Raw genomic sequence first — 21541 nt, forward strand, 5'->3', positions numbered from 1 at the left:
GTGTGTGTGTGTCTGTGTGTTTTACTTCTGTGTGATTAATTGCCTCTGACAGACAAAACCACTGAACCTGCCCCGACTAACAGGGCATCAGTAATTACAGTACAATACACAGAGAGAGTAATTACCCCAAACCCTGTGTTTACATTACTTATTTAGACAGAAGAGGAGAAAAGAAAATGATAATTAATGATTATTTTAGCAAGCAATAATGAGAATTAGCACAATTAGATGTTCAACTTAGATAAATTAACCAGAATTATGTATATAGTTATTTGGATGGATCCTCCACTACTGTGGTAAAACCCTTCATACATTTAATCAGTTGTAGTGATTATGACATGTTGAAATGTTTCTTTATATATATATATTAGTAATTATTTTTTACCAATCAGAATAATAATTACAGGTATCTACAATGGAAGTTCCACATATAGAATAAGGGTTTATTCTGATGTGTCGCCCTGATTCACGTATTCATTTTCGGATGTGTACATCGAAGATTTCTACAATGGCAGTTTGACCAGTGAAAATTCCTTCTTTGACAAAAAACAAACGAGAAAAACAATTGTGCCTTGCTGTTAAAGGAATTATAGATATGTCAGATATATTTTCACTAGCTTCGATTGCTTTCAGATATTTGAGATTACATCCAATCAGACATATCAATAATTAAATCTAACTCATGAATTTTAAATGTCTAGAATTCTGTAAAGTAGATATCTACAGTGAACATTACTAACAGTGAGAATTACACTGGTGATGTCAACAATTACACATAATGATACCTGACAGTTTGACAGGTGAAAATTGAGTTTTAGATATCATTATTAAGAGTTATAACTGGTCAAAATTACACCATAATGTCACCTTTAAATTATTCATGTCAGAATTGAATTCTAGATATTTGTAACTGAGAAAATGCAAATTGAATAGAAGTCAGTGGTGAAAGAGTGTGAACTTTAGTGTAGATATCTTACATTAGGATTGTTTGGAATTCAGTAACACTGTATTTGAAAGTGTGCAAAAGACTGTCATTACACTGTCATGAACATGGAGTCTTTATGAATGTTTATAACTGTTGTGTGTCATTTGGTCACTTGTAATAAGTAATCTAAAGTGGATAATGTTTCAGATGTCTTTTGTATAAGCTGGCAAAAAACGTATCAAAAAGAGCTTTATGTTTTAAGATCACATTAAACTGTCATAAATAGTTGGACACTGACTGTCATAAGACCGTTATAAATGTGTCATCAGTATTTTCCTCGACCTCAAGTAAAGTGTGATGACAGTATAGAACCCAGGTGATTTAGATTACAGGAAGATGGACAGACCGTGGTTTGATAGTTTACTTGTTGCTAATGAAGGCTAACCTCTGTTAGGACATGGTTATGACAGTGTAATGACAGTCCTATGCACGCCCTTCAAAAAATACATTACCAGGTATTCTAACCAGTCAGACACAGACTGAGGTGTAACTTCCTTTAACAAGTCTGAACAGATAAAACGTCTGCGTGTGGAAATCGAGCAGAGAAAAGGTGAAGCTGTTAGATCAGCAGCGTGGGTCACAGAGTATTTTTATATGATACATATCACAATAAAGCTGTTGTGCAAATGTGTCTGTAATCTGTTCGTCATCAGCGCCAGCGAGGCGACATTCCTGCCTGTGAGAATCCAAGTAACACCAAACACTGAAGACAAAGGGACTTTTTCCATAGACTTTATTATAGTTTTTTTCTTCTCAGTCTAACAGGTATACACAACGCTCTAAATGTCATGGCTTTTTTTGTCTTAAATACTCTCCGCTCTTAAAGAAAAACTGTAAAAATATTTAATTATAACTAATTAAAAGATCTCTTGGGGGACAGGACTGGGGAGGGTGCAAAGATACGAGGGGTGAGAGACTGGATCGGGGGGTGACGGGGGGGGGGGGGGGGGGGGTGTCTTCTGTGGTCCTTATCTGAGGCGTTGGGTGGGTCTGGGAGACAGAAAAGGGAGGGCAGAGTTAAGTTACATCCAGCTGGGGTTTCACCGCGAAGACGGGGTGGTGTTACCATTTAAAGAAAACCTGAAAAAGACAAAGACACGAAATCGATTAAATCAAAGAAACGAACGTTTTCTGCTGCATGGTGGACTGTGATGCCGGTCGGTGTATCACCTGCACACTCTCTCCATCATGTGTGTGACAAGTCGGTCGGAGATGCCCGGACACGACTCCTCGGCCAGGTTGAAGGCGTTTTCCAGCTCCTCGATGGCTCCGACGCCCCCGCCGCTCGCCCGCCGCTTCTCCTTCAACTGGAAAAATGAAATGCGAAGAATTTGCGTTATGCAATGTGAAGCTTCAACTAAACAATATGAGTGTTCAAAGTCTAACCTCACTACACTTTTATAACACTGTAATAAGCAGAGATTAGTCAGGTTCTGTTGTATTTACTGACAGAGCAACGTGCTTTTCTGCTGCAGGTCACTGAGAAACCTCACTTAAATGAGAATTTTCCTTCTTAAACCAAACAGCTCAAACTCAAAACCAGAAAGAAATGGTCAACTACAAGTGGCGTTCATTTGAAATGACACAATTTCCTCTTTAATTTGATACCAAATATGTGGAATTTGGAGTTTTTTTTGACCACATTTGATTCGACATGTTTCTAAAAACACCAGACAAAACAAGCAGCACTAAACTGCAGTAAATAGCCGAGATGGAATGAATCTCTGCCGGCCTAAAAGAAGAGAAAATAAAAACAGGTACAAATACTGCCATAAAATGTCAAGAAGAAGAAATAGACACGGCCCGAGGCTGGTCTCAATAAATTAGACTAAATCTGTTTCCAAGACAGCTTTGACCTCTTGTCCATTGTTATCAACACTATTTAAGGAAATCTTCAAGCCATTGTCTTTAAGTACTGACAGCTTCAGGGGTTTTGGTATTATGTCCTCTTTTCTGTGGCGATTTATTTTGGTCCGTTTTTCTCCTCCAGATTCACAGAATGATGAGCTTTTGGTGATCCAGGTCAGTTATTATGAGCAACCTGAGACCAGTGCTGTGTGCACATAACTGTCACTAATGAAGACTCACACAGGTGTTTAACACTGTCAGCGGCTCATGAAGTACGGCCTGCTCCTGGTTTAATTTTTTCTGTGTACAGTCGAACGTGCAGCAGGGAAGTTCTGAGCATCAGACACTTTATTTCCTGCAGTCTGGTGAAATTTTATAAACCACTGGTTGCCTTTTCCGCATCAATTTGTGGTGGAAATGTTTTTATTTATGTGAAGAAATACACTAAATTAAAGCAACATGTGACAATTCAAAATGCAAAGAATATAAAACAGTAAAACTCTGAGGCACGTCTGTTCTGCTCAACATCTAACATCTCTGATTTAACACGGTTGTGTGAAATTATAAGATGTGTGTAAATTACACTTGACAAACTGTCAACAAACCAAATACTGTTCTTCTGACTCTTTGGACAGCCGCTGCTAATGCTAAATTATTTTGTCTGCTGCTAGCTTAGCTCTTCAAATATGTGCTGGCAACATTACCTTAAGATTAGTTAGCAAAAGTAGTTAGCTCATTAGCTGCCATCACAACAAAACGTGGCTTCTTCTTCTTCTTTCCGTTTTATAGCAGATGGCAGCCATTGCTTTTGAGGTTGAGTAGTGTTAGCAGTTTGCCAAAAAAAAGAAGCAACACCTACATATTTTGTTTTGGTGTTTGCCCTTTATCTAAATTCATCAGAAGTAAAATGAATAGTTTTATTCAAAGTTACACAATCCCCGCCCCCAACAGCTGGGCCTACCTCTCTGAAGATGGGTGTTACCAAAGCTGACAAGCATTGTGACTTGGGTTGCCTTTTCACCGAATCTCCTGACTGGGAAGAGGGGAAAAAAAGGGGTGTTAGGAAAAAACAAAAAATATTTGACTCGGGTGTGAGTGTGTGTGTGTGTGTGTGTGTGAGTCTCACCTCTGAATCTGTGTGTGTGTAGCCCTTCTGTAACTTGTTCATAGAGTTGGGTCTGACCGTGGGGGGGAAAGTCCACATGGGACACGTGTCCACGTCACCGTCGGCGTCCCTGAAGGAAGGATGGAAAGAGAAGTGAGAAGAGAGAAATTTAAAAACGTGAGACCTGACTTTTATCTGATGAATCAATAAATTCATTTTTGTACATTTAGAGAAAATGTTTCTATTGAAAACTATTTAAAAATGTGTTTATATCCGTGTGTGTGTGTGTGTGTGTGTGTGCGTGTGTTGTATCTTCTTGTTTCCTATTAGCAGGAAGATGTGGAGACATGCCCAGATGTTCAGTCCTGATATTTGGCAATCCTGGAACGTGTCACAAGTTTGCACAGCTGACAGAAATTTAGCAACACAGAAAGATTTATTACCGATTCAAACTGGAGGGAAACCAGTTCCTCCAGTTAATCAGCCTGAAACTCATTCAAGTATCCTAACTACTGCAGAACAACTACTTTTGTAGGACTTTATAATGTTAATTTTAAGACCATTAAGACCTGATATAATGACAATATAATAACATTGTCATTGGAGGCCACTGGAGTACAGTGAACTCACTGTCCTGTTCAAGAAACCAGTTTGAGATGATCTGAGCTTTGTGACGTGGCGTGTTATCCTGCTGGAAGAGGATCAGAAGATGCTCAGGTAGGCTGTGGAGTTTAAACGATGCTCAGTGTGTCAAGATAATATCCTCCACACCATTTCACCACCAGCAGCCTGAACCGTTGATACAAGGCAGGAAGGATCCATGCTTTCATGTTGTTTACGCCAAATTCTGACCCGACCAGCAGAAATCGAGACTCATCAGACCAGGCAACGTTTTTCCAATCTTCTATTGTCCAGTTTTAGTGAATTGTAGCCTCAGTTTCCTGTTCTTAGCTGACAGGAGTGGAACCCGGTGTGATCTTCTGCTGCTGTAGCTCATCTGCTTCAAGGTTTGACGTGTTGTGCGTTCAGAGATGGTCTTCTGCACACCTTGGTTGTAACGAGTGGTTATTTGAGTTACTGTTGCCTTTCTATCATCTTGAACCAGCCAGACTTCTGGCATCAACAAGGCGTTTTCACCCAGAGAACTGCCGCTCACTGGATAGTTTCTCTTTTTCAGACCTCATGTCTGTAAACCCTTGAGATGGTTGTGTGTGAAAATCCCAGTAGATCAGCAGTTTCTGAAACACTCAGACCAGTCTGACACCAACAACCATGTCACGCTCAAAAATCACTTCTGATGCTCGGTTTGAACTCCAGCAGGTCATCTTGACCACGTCTACATGCCTAAACGCATTCAATTGCTGCCACGTGATTGGCTGATTAGATGTTTATGTTAACGAACAGCTGAAGTGGCTGATGAGTGTACATGTAAAAGTATAATGGTATGATAATATAAGTACATGCTTTCGCAGAGCTCCAAACCTACGAACAGGAATGTTAAAAAAAACACCTAAATAAATGAAACATAGACTAGATCTTGATCAGGCAACCTGAAAAGAATATGAAAAAAAGTTTCCCCTCTGTAATCACCAACATTTTGATTAGTAACTGTAACAGATTAAAATTATATTTAGGTATAGGATACATATATAAAGTTTTTATATAGGTTTTTAAAAAAATGTCACTGCAACCCTAACAGGTCCTTGAGCTTATGGTCAGAAATGTGCACAAAATATTTTAGGCTGATGGGTCCAGACGTGTACGAGATAATTATCGTGACGGGTTTATTAGTATCCCTAATTTAACCACTTGGCTGTGAATAGATCCTGTGGAAAGTGTATGAATGTGCGTTCTTGAGACTCACATATCTGAGTCGTCAGAGCTGGATTCCTCGCCGTGGCCCTCTGACTTCCAGCGGCGGTAGCGGTCGATCAGCTCTGTCAGATAGGCCGTCTTCTTGGTGTATCGTGTGATGAACTTGTGCTTCAGGAGCTCTTTGGCTGTTGGCCTCTGCGCAGACGTTCGCAGAGACACAGACGCAGCAAAAAGATTAAGATTTAATGACGGAATCATGGGAGGAATCACACAGCAAGAAGCTTCAGTAATGAGTCAACCGTCACGTTTCTTAGATTTAACAAGAATGTGATTTGGATTGGGCGAATTGAATATTTGAGAAAGTACAACAGCAGCAATCATAATTCCTATTAATGACAAAGTATGCTAATCCAATCACAAAAAAGTCTGGGAGGATAAATGACCAAAGTCTGACCCTCCGAACAGCCAACTTTCTGATCTTATTTAGCCCAAAACAAGCATGTCTGATCCCATTTTAATTCTGCTGCCATGCCCGCAGACGCACGTGGGTGTTTAACTTACAAAACGAGGGTCTTTATTTAGACAAGCCTCCACAAACTCTTTGAAGGGCTTGCTGTACGGTCCCTCAAGCGTGGGAGGAGTGTTTTTCGGGATGAGGAAAAGGACCCTCATGGGGTGCAGGTCCGAGTTGGGAGGTTCCCCTTTAGCCAGCTCGATGGCAGTGATTCCCAGGGACCAAATATCAGCCTGAGGGGGGAGAGTGAAATGTGTCAGCGAGACGTGTCAACTTCACATGCAGACACTGGAATTAAAGTACCGTTCCTCAACTAAAATGATCAAATGTCTGCATCTACTCATCAGTGCTTCCACCAAGAACAAAACACTGACTCTTCCTCGATTCGAAGTACCGAAGTGGAGCATCTTTTCACCCAGAAGCACACTTTCTCACCTTGAAGTCGTAGGCTGACTGTTTGATGACCTCTGGAGCCATCCAGAAAGGCGTGCCGACGAATGTGTTCCTCTTGATCTGGGTGTCTGTCAGCTGACCCGCCACCCCGAAATCTGCCAGCTTCACGTCGCCCTGCTCCGACAAGAGCACATTGGCAGCTGGGAGAGAGAGAGAGAGAGAGAGAGAGAGAGAGAGAGAGAGAGAGAGAGATGGAAAAAGCAAAGACAGTCAAAATACGAGAACAAGTGATACAAGTAATGCAAAAATGCAAGTGCTGTAGGAGCTTATTTAGAGCAATCAAGTGTAATATTTTAAAAGCCAGAACAATAATTACTGGGAATATTGTGCATTACAGAAAGACAAACTTTGCAATCTCTTCCCCAGTTCCATCATTATGAACACAAACAGCTTCAGATATCAGGAGATAAGTAACAGTTAGAGCTATAGATTATTTGTTTAATCATTTTTTCAAGCAAAAATGTAAATTATTGGCTGCTTCCAGCTTCTCTGTGAGGATGTGCAGCTTTTATTTGTCATTTATGACAGTAAATTAAGAGTCTTTAGGTTTTGGACTGTTGGTTCGACAAAAGAAGCAATTTGAAGACGCCAAGCTGTGTGTCATTTTATGGACTAAATAATTAATTGTAAAAATAACTGACAGATTAATCAATTTTAATGTAAAAAACCTGCAGCCCTAGAAAACTTCAGTTGGAACAGAAACAGGCTACATAGACTAAATCTAGTCTGTGTGTCTCTTATTTAGACAACCAACCCAACCTTCTTATATATTTTCCATCTTTGTTCATCAGTTATTCTTCAGTTTTTCTCTAATGAATCTTAACGAGCATATTCTCTTTTCTTAAATAGGTCAGTGCAAGTGCTGACTGAGAAATCATATTTTCATTGCATCAACATATAAACACATTCAATAAACACATAGCAAAAGACTGTCTGAAATGCATTAAAAAAGAAAAATCATTTCACACTCAGCATGCAAACATCTGACACACTGCAGAGGTTGTCAAAGTATAAAACTGTGGGTCTGCCGTCAGACAGTGACTGAAGGTTTAGTTGCTGAGTTTTGCTTAAATCCTGGATCTCTATGGGATCATGATTGTGTCAGACACTCAACAGTTGAGCCAAGATAGTCTAATACGGCTGTTTGACATATCTTCAGAGTACAACAAATTTGTCAAAAGGAATTTATTAGTTTCTGATCAGAGTGAAGGGAAATGTAGAAGACCTTGTGGTGAAAAAAAGCAGCTGAAATTTTGAAATTAGTTTGGATTCAGGTGAGATGACATGATGACAAGCTAATATGCACACTTCAGTATTTGTTATTTATCAGACGTTATCACAATATTGAATAGTGTTATTGCACAAAGAAGATTTCCCTCGTATTGCGCACATTAAGAGCAAAACAGCTACAGTGAACACACACAGATACACACCTACAGTATGTTGTGAGCTCACAGACGGGGTTAATAAATGTATGCATGCATGGATTTATTCAGTGCAGCATCTGGTTAAGACTGGATACACATGCTGTTCCTCTATTCAGTGTCTCTGTGCAGTATTTACATGCTAACAGAAAGCATTAATCAATGCATTTAAAAGTTAATGGACAGTCTCTCCTCAGTGCAGCACACGGCTGCAAACCGGCTCTGGGAAGAGTTTGATATCTGCCTTTGTACCTGGATAACACTGAGACGTGATATGACCTGAAATCTATAAAATGCTAAATGAAAAAGAGGATATTTTTTTCTTCAATACATGAAGAGCGTGCTTATTACCTTTGATATCTCTGTGGATCTTCCTTTCGGAGTGCAGATACTCCAGCCCCTTCAGTATTTCCCTCAGTATAGTAGCAATGTAAGTCTCTTCAAGAGGTCCTGGACGGAGCTGGGGGAGGGGAAGGGAAGACGATGAAGGTTCGACAAATAAATCAGAAAAATGTGGAAGTTAGGAGAGAGAGCCAAGAACAGAAGTTTGGCCTTTCAAAAGTGCCACTTTAAAGGATTTGTATAAAACTTTCTAAGTGGTATAAAAATCTTCTTACCAGATCCAGAGCAGATCCTCCACCTAAATACTCCATGATAATCCACAGCTTGGTCCCCTGAGAGGAAAAAAAAAACTTGATGAAAGACGTTTAAAATTTAAAAATACTGCTTTTACTTTGCCTATCTGTGTCTCTAAGCATCTTCATGTTGATAAGCAGAAATAATCTGTGCATTGCTTCACCTTCAGGTATGATCCATAATACTTGGTAACAAAAGGGCTATCACACTGGCTCAGCACTGTGATCTCCTGTTGAATGTCTTCGATCTCGTCCTCCGCCTCCTCCAGATCTATAATCTTTATCGCCACCACCTCCTTTGTGCGGTTGTTGATGCCTTTGTAGACCTCTCCAAAGGAACCCTTCCCAATCCGCTCCTGCTTGGTGAAGTACTCCTCAGGGTCCAACCGGGTATTCTGGTTCAGTGACAGCAAAGAAATTATTTAATTATTGTGTGTATGCTGTGAGGACTGCGGGTCATGCTGGGAGATTGTGTAAAACCAAATTAAAAACAGAATACAATGATTTGCAAATCCTTTTTGACCTATATCCAATTGAATACAATACAAAGACAAGATCTTCAAACTGATAAATTTTGTTGTTTTTGTAAATATAGACTCATTCTGAATTTGATGCCTGCAACATGCAAAAGTTGGGATGACTGCAACAAAAGACAGGGAAAGTTGTGACATCACCTGTGTGGAAAACGCTTTGTGAATAACTGCGTGGGCAAATAGTCCATCAGTTTAAGAACATTTCTTAACACACAATTGCAAGGAATTTAATGATGTTACCATCTTCAATAAGGTGCAGTCAGTAATAAGGCAGCAGACTCTCTGACATGTTATTCAGATACAAATTACCTTACAAATACTTTTCAGGAATGATGCCTATCCACCCTGGACATGGTGGCACCGCTAAAATCCCAACTGAAATCAACAATAAAAGTGACCCCTTGGATAAATGAAGACATTTGGTCCCTCAAAAGAACATGCAGAAAAGCAGAAAAGACAGTGGAAATCAAGTGCATTATCAATAATCAAAAGATCTATTGCAACATTACAATAACAAGGTGAAGGAAACTTGAGGCCAGTATTTTTCACAGCTTATTCCTGTTAACCAGCATAATCCTCACACTTTATTTTGTACAATTAATAACTTCTTCGATCCCCATGAAACATCTGCAACTGCCTCATCCCATGATATCATCAAAAGTTACAGAGAATCCAGAGAGATCTCTGCTCATAGGGGGCAAGAAAACTAAGGCTGCATGATATGGTTAAAAAAAACAAAAAAAACATATTGTGATTATTTTGAAATTGCGATACTAAATACGAATAGTAGGAATGATTATTTTTGCATCACAATGTTTGTTTTACTGAAGAAAAAAATTATTCAAATCATGATGATGAGATATTTTCTGATGTCTGTACCAAACAAAAATGTTTTTAGGTCAGGGCATCTCTGCAGCTCTACAGTACTTCATTATAATCATTTTACTCACACATTTTTCCTCTTTCAAACATTTGGTTCTGGTCGTGCTGCAATATGGATATTGCACATGGCCATATTGTGACTTTGATAATATTTCAATTAACTGTGCAGCCTTACTGCAAACCAACACTGAGTGTCCATGACCTTCGACTCCTCACGAGTCACTGCATTAAACACAAGTTACTGTTCAAAGGACTTCACTACGAGTGCTCAGGAACACTTTGGAAAAACGTTGTCGGTAATTTGGAAATCATGGACGTTCATAAAGGACCATGCAGACTGTTCCAAGGACAAAGTTCAAAAGCAAACATCTGTGATGGTATGGGGGTTTGTTATGCTGCTGTTATGCTTTCTGTGTATTCAAGTTCACGAGGATCTGCTGCAGTCTGTGTGCTGTAAATTTCATCATCAGAGCAAGTGCATCCTACAGATGCTGATCTACTGCACATATGTAGAGCGCGTCCTACAGAAAAAAGAATAAACAGAATTAACAGGGACCTGTGGGGTCCACAGCTGTCCGTGTACAGCTTTTGGAGCAACATATGCTGACATCCAGACAACGTCTTTTTCAGGCACATCTCTGCTTATTTCAGCAAGACAATGCCAAGACACATTCTGCTCGTGTTACATCAGTGTGGCTTCGCAGTAAAAGAGTTCAGGTACTAGACCGTCCTGCCTGCAGTCCAGACCTGTCTCTGGGTCTGTGGTGCATTATGGAGGACAAAATATGGCTGTACTGGACAATAAAGTTAATCAGTTTGCACATTAAAGAGCTTGTCTTTGCACTGTATTGAACTGAATATAGTTTGAAAAGGATTTGCAAATCATACCACTATATTTTTATTTATGTTTTATACAGCATGTCAGTTTTTTTGGAATCAGGTTTGTATGATCGTGTCTGTCATTTGCAAAGCACTTGAAAAGAGCAACGATTTGTTTCACATTTGAATGCTCTTTAATAAAGGTTAATTGGACGTGCCAGCAGGAGTTACATCTATCTGTTGGTCTATATAATTATGTTTTCATGCTTTGTTCAAATATAAAAAACATGATGGATGATTAACCTTTCTTATCTGTGTCAATACCCATCTATTCATTCACAGCCCATATAATTACCTAGACTCTAGATCGAACTTTGTGCCAGGATGTAATTCAAGATGCATGACACTTGAAAGTTCAGTGGTTTTCTCTGTCTGTAACAGCAGGAAATGAGCGATGATTTGACTGAGTAGGAGGCACGTAAAGAAGACATTGCATATGAAGTATTTCAGTAGGGTTCACTAGGGATAAGTGCAACAAGGGATGGTTGCAACAAGTCTTATTCCTCCTCTCAGAGACATGCCGAAGTGATTACACAATATTTTACTGCAGATACTCAGTCAGACCCTCTCCTCACCAGGAAGACAGGAGACACACTCAACACCTGCCGAAGTTCAAATCCCCCTTTTGTTGACTTTTAGGTGACAAATTTTGCATGTGTTTAGGTCAATGTGTCAAGCTATTACATGTTGTTCTGTCATGGCGGCTTAGATTAAGGACGATTGCAACATCGCAACCATCGCCACCATATCAAAACAGACCGCAAACAGTATTTCTCAACAAAAACTAATCGCTGTGGGGTAGATAAAAGGATAGCTCACCCAAAATACAAATGTACAAATGTTAGTAAAAGTTTGCTAAAATGAAAATTGTTCAATTTTCCAGACCCATACTGAGGAGATCGAATAGCATCTGTAACATCTGCACACTGACTCAAGGTAGGCCTATCTTCTACGCATAAACAAACCTGAATAATTGTTATTTGACAAATATTACTAAATTAATAAATACTATAATATTATTGTAAAGCTATGCCTATTTTCAGAATGCTATGCTTGGGAAAAAGAAAAACTTGATTACTGACATTTAGAGTATCTGTAATATGTTGCAACCATCCCCTGATTGTGTTGCAACTGTCCTCAGGATTGGGGTCAGTTGCAACATCTCACTTCTTCCTTCCAAATAAATATTGTGAATGATATGTCATATGTAATCATCTTCAAATGTTTATGGTGATTAGAAGACAGATGTAAGTTTAACATATAGAGGTTTGGTTGGTCTCGTCCAGATGGTCTGAGCAGCTGAGAGAAATGCAAAAAGGTTGCATCCGTCCCCAGTCTCCCCTACCTATAGTACACAACATCTACCATTCTAAAACAATGACTTTTAAAATATTGCTGTTCAGTTAAATAAAAGTTAGAGTTTCTAATTAAACGTTTTTGTCAGCTTGTTAATTTAATTGGCAATGTGTCCCCTGGTACTGACAATGGCTAAAATAAATAAATTCACATGTCTAAATATATTAAGTTTCATCGCCTGCATTGATGGCTGAGACCCCCACCCACCTAGTCATGGAGAGCCTGACAGTCATGGGGGTTCGCCTTGTCTTGGACAAGAAGAAGAAGAAGGGAGGTGACAGTTAGTGAAAAGAGGATTTCTGTACCTGGTTTTGGATGTTTTGAAGATGTGCCATCCCGTCTGCAGGTTGGACGGGACAGGGACAGCCACAGCTCTCTCTTTCCGAAGTTATCAGATGGTCCTTTCGGCTTTTTTCCTCCCCTCTTAGCTGTCTAGGAAGCTAGCTAGGTCGCTAGCCAGCTAGATAAACACCCAATCTGCTGGCTTTAACGGGGCTGTCACTCCGCGCACTGTTTTCGGCCTCCAAGTCCAACGGAGGACCGAAGGGACCGGCAAGACAACGAGCTACTGACCGAGAGACTCCATTAATGTCGGCGGTGGTGGACAAGAAGAAAAAATGCTCCTTCCGTGTATTAATATTTAATTCATTTCAAGGAACGTTTAGCCTGTTGTTCATTTGAAGCTTCAGGAGGACAAAATAATGGCCCAGACCGATGACGCATGCGCATTGGTTTTAGTGCGTGAGGAATTGTGGGAGTTGTATTTCTAAGCTCTGTTGGGCTTTTCTCTTTAGTGAATTTGTATCTCTAATAAATTGCCTTGAATCCTTCAAACCTTAAATCTCTCACCCTGTTTTATATTGCAGATATGCACAGACACAGCTGCTTATCAGCTGCACATGTACTAAAACCAAAAAAGTGGAGCTGGAGTTACTGATGCCCAAAACAGGTCCAGCTTCAGAAGCAGATGTTCTCTTATGCTGCTATTGTGAAAGAGTGACCAGAAATCTAAATGTAAATCATTAAAAAAGGAAACATTTTACTGTACATCTTTTTTCTTTCTTTTTTTTTTTTTACAGTTATTATTATTAGTTATTACAGGTATTATTATTATTATTATTATTATTATTATTATTATTATTATTAGTAGTAGTAGTAGTAGTAGTAGTAGTATTGATGCAAAATTGTGCAAGTGAAAATTCAGCTTTGCCACAATGAATTTGTCATTATAATTCTGAAGGACAAAAAAAATTACATAAGCATACTCAATAAATTCATAAATAATTATATAATAAATAAATAAAGACTTTTTGGTAGTGAAAGGGAAGGAAAAATTTTATAATTTTTGTATTATATATCAGAATATAAAACATTTTTAATTTTAATATTTCAATATTTTGTTTTTATTTTCTATATTTCATTTCTGTGATTGAGTAGGTAAACCGAATTACAGCTGGAATACACAATTTCAGTTATATGATATGGAAAACAAATCTAAATAATAGCTTTGTATTGCTTTGTATTAATTGTCCCAATTACATAAATATTGTAGGTGAACCTGCTAATTTGAGTGTGATAATTGTGTGCGCTCGTTTTTCTATCCGGGTGCCGCCTGCTGCTGCGGCGTCGTTGGAGTGACGGTGTAAGCTCATAGGCTCCGCCCCGGCGGACACACGGAGTGGTTTACCAGCAGCTACACACACACACACTCTAGCTCGGAGTGGTGTGTGTTTTGTCGTCTGTCCCGGTTGATGCTGCTGATATTACAGAAGAAACAACATTTTGACACATGACATTTTAAACTCCGGTGCTAAAACCATAACGGTAAGTACTCAGAGAAGCTAAAGCTAACTGAAGCGATCGATATGTTTGGTTAGCCCGCCCGTTACTGCAGATAGTCACCGCACTGCTTAGCTAACGAGTTGTGATAAAGATAACATGAGCTAATGCTTGTCAGACCTGATATACTCGTAACATTAGCAACACAGGAGCTAACGTACATGCTAGCCATGGCGTCTTATGTTGATTTTCATTCAGTGACATTGAAGCCATGTGTTAACAACAGCTACACCTCATGTCAACGTTACGTAATTTCATGCAACACAACGTGAAATATTATTTCTCATATATTATTTATTAGCTTTGGCTGATACACCCCCTTATGCTCCACCCTGTCTGCTCTGGTCAGGCTTTTTTAGTTCATCTCTGTGGGACATGTCCCTTCACACGGGCCAGAGAGCATGTTTTGGAACAGTTCTCTAATCCACTAAGCCAATTAGCACGGTCTAAATTCACCATATTTATTATTTTAATTAGGCATAATAATAATTATACTGGTTGCAACTATATTCAGAACACCAGGATGGCACTGCAGACAGGCCACTGTCATTCACATGAGGGAGATGGCAAACATCCAGGGCTCACAGACAGGAGCTGCGATGTGATTATTTATTATTACTTATTATTATTACTTTGTGATAATGCATAAGTATCTACTTTCAAACTTGCACACAACTCAAATTATTTCCAGTTGAGTATTTAAAGTGTTTTTCCACTTCCTCCCATTTGGACATGTCCACAGGCTGGATGAGCGGGCCAACCTTCACACCCCCCTCTGCAGAGGTGGCCGAGATGAACCGCATCCATTATGAGCTGGAGTACACAGAGGGCATCAGCCAGCGCATGCGAATCCCCGAGACCCTCAAGGTGGCCCCAGAGAAGCAAACAGGGGCCCTGCCACTTCAGCAGCCCCTGCCCATCCACACGGCCATGATGCAGGTGCCAGAGAGGATCGTCGTAGCAGGTATAGTTTGGATTATTTGATGTGTGATGTATTATTATCATGTATCAGTAGATGCTACGCCCCAGGTTAGGAGAAGCAGGGAGGAGTGCCAACACGGAAGTTAAGCAATGAGCTGCTGTGCATGGGGTTAGTAACAAAAGGTGTTTTAGTCATTTAAAAACATCTGCCTAAAAAAATCTGTGTCATCTTAAGTCTATACTATATTTAGAATATTTTCACGGCTTTGTTTTGTCATCGGGGAGCCTTATCTGACAAGAAACTGCAGTTATGTAAGTCAAATATTGCTCTCTGCAAATCAAACAAAAATTCATAGCCGATATCATGAATTTCCCCTAACTAAACTCGGGAGTTGCTTTTCTTTTGGTGAATTTGTTTGTGTTATTGTGTAATTTAACTGAATCCGAAGGTCCCCCAAGTGTGCATGTCAGAAAATACCTTGCACATGCACAAATCTGTGCATGAAAAAGCTGAAACTGAAGCACCATTTACTTTTTTCATGATCCCTGTGACCTCCTTCCACCAGCCATTTTTATTCAGTTGTCCCTCTCCTCCTCGCGTCCTCCACAGGTGATGATGGGGACCCTCTGTTTTCCCGTCCCCGAGACTTAGACCTGATTCAGTCCGTCCCTCCTGTGGACCTTCTGAACATGAAGGCCCCGCCGCGTGTCCTCACCCTTACAGAACAGCCGCTGGACTCCCTCGAAACTGAACAGACGGCCTCCTCACAGAGCAACCCAGGCCAGGCGGTAAGGGTCAAATCAGTATTTTCATTATGTGTCTCTTTGATTTCTCTTTGCAATTAAATGGATTTCTTTAATTTACTGAACTTGACTCTGATCCCAGTAGTGGTGATTCCACAATAAATCCACAGTAATGCTTTTGCAGTATCACTCATTAGTGCGCATGTTGATGAAAATATTACACAAGCAGTAACATTTTAGGTATCAGTCAGATTAGGAGGAGGTGAGTGTAAGGCAGTGAAGTTAGAGCAGTGGTTACCAAGCTTGTGCCGTGAGGCAAGCCCAGCTGTGCCTTCGGATTTTTTGACAATCACTGTTGCAATACGCAAATATACAAAATGTTGTGAATGCATTTTTAATTTTCCATATCGGTACTTTGCATGCACTCATTTCCCAATACAGAGAAAACCTTCCTTCAAAGAGAACCCCAGTTTGTGCTGTTCATGCAGATGCCTGATGGTGTGAATTATTGGTGCTGTGCTCAAACTCTTTTCACTTCTATTACCTAATTTTTATTTTGTAACCTGTCTGGTTTAAATGGGTTTGTTGCTGCTTTGATGTAATTGAATAAAATCAAATTAAGTCTTGAATTATTTAGATAAATATTTAATGAGAAATATAGGTACTATATATTTTATTTGGCATTCATAAGTTAATATAAATATTTACTGAATGATAGTTATAAAAGCTGTTTTGCATGGATATGAATACAGGGGAGGTTTTGGTTTGGCCTGTGGTGTGGAAAATGAAAAACCAGTATGAAAATCTGAGGTGGAAGTTTGGCTTTTTATGTGCCACAGATGTGCACATAAAGAAGATAGTTCATTCTTAAACTCTAGATCAGTTGTCAGGCAGTAATGACGTTCCTCCTCCCCCACCTTCGTGCTAAAAGAGTGTGGTTACTTTTCAGTTCTTGACCTCTTGTCTTCATGGTACATCAACTAAGAACACAGTTACCTGCAGCTGAGGCCTGGGATTGTCATTACAAGAGCAGATAGTGTTACACACATCCTCGTTTGCACCTGCAGTCAGACTTCTTCAGATATCGAAGCTGCTGAGGCTTGAAAAAAGGGAAGAGAGACTACAGGGAGATACAACCCCAATGAAAAGAAGAATGAAGAATGGAAATAAAACAGAATTCATTGACTTGCACTTTTCGACCTATATTCAGTTGAATACATCACAAAGACAAGATATTTGGTATTCAAACTGATTGATTTTACTGATCAGTAAGTGTTTTGGAACGGAGGACACTAATTGTTTTGAAAATCAAATTATTTCCCATTCTGGCCTGATGCAGCTTCATGTCAGCAGTCCAGGATCTCCATTGTTGTATGTCTTGCTTCATGGTGTGTATTTTAAAGGGAGGCAGGTCTGGACTGCAGGCAGGTCAGTTTAGTACCTGAACTCTTTTACTATGAAGCCACGCTGTTGGAACTCGTGCAGAACGTGTCTTGGCATTGTCTTGCTGATATAAGCGGTGACGTCTCTGAAAAAGCCGTTGTCTGGACGGCAGCATATGTCGCTCCAAAGCCTGCGTGCACATTTCAGCATTAATGGGGCCTAAACAGATGTGACAGTTACCCATGATGCCATGGGCACTAACACACCCCCACACCATCACGGATGCTGGCCTTTGAACTTTGCACTGGGAACAATGTAGATGCTCCTTCTCTTTAGCCAAGAGGACTCAACATCCATGATTTCCAAAAAAAAACCCAATTTGACATGTGGACTCGTCAGACCAAAGCACACTTTTCACGTTGTGTCAGTCCATCTTAGATGAGCTCAGCCCCAGAGAAGTCTGCAGTGTCTCTGAATGTTGTTGATATGCTTTTTTTGTAAGTGTAGTTGTATTACTTATTGGTAGTCAGTAGTCAGTAGTCAGGAGCAGCGGCACAGGAAGCAAGTAAATGTACAGCTGTGGAAAGGGTCAGCAGCAAAACATGTTTTAGCCACCTAAAAAAAGGCCAGCCTAAGTGAACGCTATATTAACAGTTTTTAAAAGTATTTTATTTGGCTGTCAGGAAGTCTTTTCTCGCTGGAAATTGCTGCTATATAAACCAGATATTGCTCTCTTCAAAGCCACCAGACTCATTGTGCAAAAACATCATCAGTCATTTTACCTCACAGAGATCTTGACTTGCTGTTCTACCGCTGCTTCGATCTGTTTGTTTGTGTTGTTGTGTGACTGACGAATCCAAACTATCCTTTTAAATCACAACAACTAACAGATTGAGGCAGCGGTAGACCAGCAACTCCTGTGTTCTGTGAGGTGTGTTTGTTGGTTTTGGAGAAAGTGATCTGTGGCTTATATAACAGTGGTTTCCTGTCAAAAAGGGCTGTCTGATGGCAAGGTAAAGCTTTGAAAATACTAATAATCACAAATATAGTGTGCATTTTATGTTTTTAGGTGGCTAAAATACATTTACTTGCTGATCCTGTCCACAGCAGTACACTGCTTAGTTAGCAATGTTTTCTACGGCTTCAAACTAGGGGCGGACCGACCGCCGTCCACTGTAGGTAATACACTGACTATAGAAAAGTACCTCATGTAATCCCGCATCCAAGACCTCCAACTGTCCCTTTACAGTACAGTGGAAATGAAAACGAAAACACATTTTTAAAAATTAAGCCACTCCTGTGAAAAATAACACAGTGCGTTTAAATCTTTTCGTAGGCCCACTTTCACAGTCGTTCTCGGAGGGAACGCAGTGCGAGTGAGAACATATCTGGCCGCCACAGCAGTCAGATCAGAGGTGACATAAGGTAAACGCACATCCACAGACATGAGTCGCTTGAGCTGCTGAATTTATCTCTTATTATCATTTTGCTCTTGGTTTGTTTTAAAAAATTACTTATTTCTTTACCGTTTCTCCCCATTTACCTCTCTGCCAGTGTAACCCCTTCCCCTTCTGCCCCCCCAGTCCGCTTGTGTCCCCCCCTCTGTTCCCCTGAGGATGCAAACATCAACCTGTTCACAGCTGCGGGGTTCCTGTCTTATATCCAGTCAACAACACGCCGGGCGTACCAGCAGGTCCTCGAGGTGCTGGACGACAGCCACCGCAGGTGATTTCTCTTCTTTGTCCCTGAATTTCTCAGAAGTCTCCGTATTCACAAAGTTTCTCAGAACGAACAGCTGGAGTTCATGAAATCAGGACACTTTTGATTGTTTGAAACTCTTTCTTGACTTGCTGGCGGAGGCGTACAACCGCAAGGTGGTAATTCTGGTAATTCTTTTGAGTCATTTTTTTCCTGTCTCTGTTATGATAGGTTCTGTTGGACAGACATGGCAAGAACAAGCGTCTCCTCTATTTCCTTAGGGTTATTGTGAGAAACTGAAAAAAGATGCTCTCGTACAAAAAAAAGCACACTATATGGACACGAGCACTAATGAAGGGGAAAGTTGTGTAGGAGTTTCTGAAATAACGGAAAAAGCAGCTGTACGATGTCAAAACAGGAGGAAAAATAAAGTAAAGGTCGTAAAATAATGCACAAGAAAATGATGTTTATCTAACAGTGAACAAAATGTCAAACAGATAGATAATAAAAACCAAAGGAGCAATACTAGATGGCGGCCATAAGTATTTTCAAAATGTTGTTGACATAGAAACAAAACCACAGAGACGCTTCATCCCAGTGCGAGGCCTGTGTCGCTGTTATCATTATCCTAAATGAAGATATGTTGATCTCCACAGGACACATCTGGACCTCGCCCTGGACATAAACCCTGATGAGTCTGGCTTAGTGGACGCCTCCTCACTACGACGACAGGTAAATATGTCTCGCTCTTCACTAATAAGTGATTAATATGCTTCTCTGCTGCTCTGGTGTGCATCTTGTACCTTTTGTGAACATTTTCACCTGTTTTTGGTTTTGCAGTTTACAACTGTTGGGGTACAGTGAGGGCATGCTGACACAACAAACTGATGAATTTCACGCTGACACAGCAGCACACAGCCAGGAATAAGTTACAACCGGGATTTTGAGACACTCAGCTGTACACAAACAAAAAGACTTGACAAAGAAGCATAAAAACATTGATTAACATTATTTCAAAACAGATAGTCCCAGGAAAAAAATCAAGAAGGACTCGACAGGTTCTTCATGTTTGATTTTGATTTGGTCACTGCAGTTCATCTTTTGACATTGTCGTACACAGACAAAAAATGGAGACAAATATTTTTGTGTTCATGTTGTCCTACAGATTGTGAAGTTGAATCGGCGTCTGCAGCTGCTGGAGGAAGAAAACAAAGAGCGCTCCAAGCGAGAGGTGATCCTGTACTCTGCTACCGTGGCTTTCTGGCTTATCAACACCTGGATCTGGTTCCGCCGCTAAGATGGGACAAGACTCAGTCTCCCAAAACACTGGAAGCCAAAGCAATTCCTTGTTACAGGTGCAACCATTGAAATTCAGCATGAGCCTTTACGGCAGCTAAAGGCAACCAGGGAGAACAACAGTGACAAATGTCCTCCACCACAATCCTCCGTGTTTCTGAAACAATTATATTTATCACATATTTAAAGCTTAGCGCTGTCGAGACGAGACCTGCGGCAGTATAACACAAACAGTGTTCGCAAAGCCGATGACATGCCAGTGTTTTATATCTAGCTTTTGTTGCTTAATTTCACATTGGCTAGTTTTCACGCCTGGATCTGCTGGGATAAAACAACTAAAAACAGAGGTAAAGCTAAAGTTAGCATATCTCACATTCAAAGATCCATCTATGGATTTAATTTCTGTATAAGCTGGCAAACAAATAAGACAAAGCACAACGATACTCCAGCTGGATGTTTGCAAAATGTTAGCAACTGCTTTGATTTTGCAACATGAAGTTCGTTATGTTGCAGTAATAGCAACCACTGGTTACCCTGATTAAGCTAAAACGTGCTACAACTTGAGATGCTGACCAACAAATATAATGTCAACTCTAAATCACTTGAGTTTATATTATCGATACCAAACCTGGTACAGATGATCTAGAATATGGCAACTTTTTTAAAGCAGTAAAGGTCATTAAAGGATAGTTTGGATTATTTGAAATGTGGTTGATTGAGGTATTTGTAGGAAGTCAGTGTGTTACCGACCGTAGTATAACCCCAGTTTGGAGAAGCAGAGAGGCCTCGTGTTTCAGCCTCCTAAAATAATATCAGTTTAAGGTTACGCCATTTTTTTTTTTAGAATATTTTGCTTCTTTGCTGTTTGACGGCCTGTTCTGACAGGAAACTGCTGTTTTGAAAGCCAAATACTGCCCTCTCCAAACCAACCAAACTCCATGGGTAAAATTAGTCATTTTATTGTAATTTTATTTATTTATCATTTCCACCGCTTCCTTGATCGGTGAGGTTGTTTGTGTTATTGTCTGACTTTGGTGAATCCAAACTATCCTTTTTAAAACACTAAAGTCACACAATAACAGACTGAGGCAGCAGTAGACCAGAAGCTCCTGTGTTCTGTGAGGTAAAATGACTGTTCATGCTTGGGGTTTGGTTGGTTTGGAGAGAGCTATGTTTGGCTTGTTTTCTGCCAGAAAAGCAAAGCAAAGTGGTGAAAATATTCTAAATACAA

General features: G+C 40.1%; 2 protein-coding genes across 2 annotated transcripts; one reads left to right on the plus strand and one right to left on the minus strand.

Moving 5' to 3' along the window:
- Positions 1 to 1701: 1701 nt before the first annotated feature.
- On the minus strand, positions 1702 to 13145 carry stk25b (serine/threonine kinase 25b). Its single transcript, XM_084731702.1, has 11 exons — positions 12735 to 13145; positions 8944 to 9174; positions 8762 to 8818; positions 8496 to 8604; positions 6703 to 6860; positions 6315 to 6500; positions 5803 to 5948; positions 3960 to 4068; positions 3795 to 3866; positions 2156 to 2292; positions 1702 to 2065 (listed from the first exon to the last, which is right to left on the minus strand). Exons 1-11 carry the CDS (start codon positions 12762 to 12764, stop codon positions 2026 to 2028), a joined length of 1275 nt encoding a protein of 424 aa, XP_084587828.1. The 5' UTR covers positions 12765 to 13145; the 3' UTR covers positions 1702 to 2025.
- A 971-nt stretch (positions 13146 to 14116) lies between these two features.
- Positions 14117 to 21297, plus strand: LOC146317375 (mitochondrial fission factor homolog A-like). The gene is made up of 7 exons (XM_084731705.1): positions 14117 to 14253; positions 15011 to 15232; positions 15800 to 15978; positions 18653 to 18741; positions 18871 to 19041; positions 19671 to 19746; positions 20180 to 21297. Exons 2-7 carry the CDS (start codon positions 15016 to 15018, stop codon positions 20309 to 20311), a joined length of 864 nt encoding a protein of 287 aa, XP_084587831.1. The 5' UTR covers positions 14117 to 14253; positions 15011 to 15015; the 3' UTR covers positions 20312 to 21297.
- The last annotated feature ends 244 nt before the right edge of the window (positions 21298 to 21541 follow it).

Source organism: Lutjanus erythropterus, chromosome 12, assembly GCF_056507025.1.
Source record: "Lutjanus erythropterus isolate fLutEry1 chromosome 12, fLutEry1.hap2, whole genome shotgun sequence".
NCBI classification, from domain to species: Eukaryota; Metazoa; Chordata; class Actinopteri; order Lutjaniformes; family Lutjanidae; genus Lutjanus; species Lutjanus erythropterus.

Excerpts from the sequence above, each read along its gene's own strand:
- stk25b (XM_084731702.1), bottom strand. The coding sequence starts at position 12,764 with ATGGCACATCTTCAAAACATCCAAAACCAG. Across the intron at positions 6,501-6,702 it reads AGTCAGCCTACGACTTCAAG|GCTGATATTTGGTCCCTGGG; the intron begins GTGAGAAAGTGT and ends CTCCCCCCTCAG. Across the intron at positions 5,949-6,314 it reads TAAATAAAGACCCTCGTTTT|AGGCCAACAGCCAAAGAGCT; the intron begins GTAAGTTAAACA and ends ACGTCTGCGCAG.
- LOC146317375 (XM_084731705.1), top strand. The coding sequence starts at position 15,016 with ATGAGCGGGCCAACCTTCACACCCCCCTCTGCAGAGGTGGCCGAGATG. Across the intron at positions 18,742-18,870 it reads CAGATCAGAGGTGACATAAG|TGTAACCCCTTCCCCTTCTG; the intron begins GTAAACGCACAT and ends CCTCTCTGCCAG. Across the intron at positions 19,042-19,670 it reads CTGGACGACAGCCACCGCAG|GACACATCTGGACCTCGCCC; the intron begins GTGATTTCTCTT and ends TGATCTCCACAG.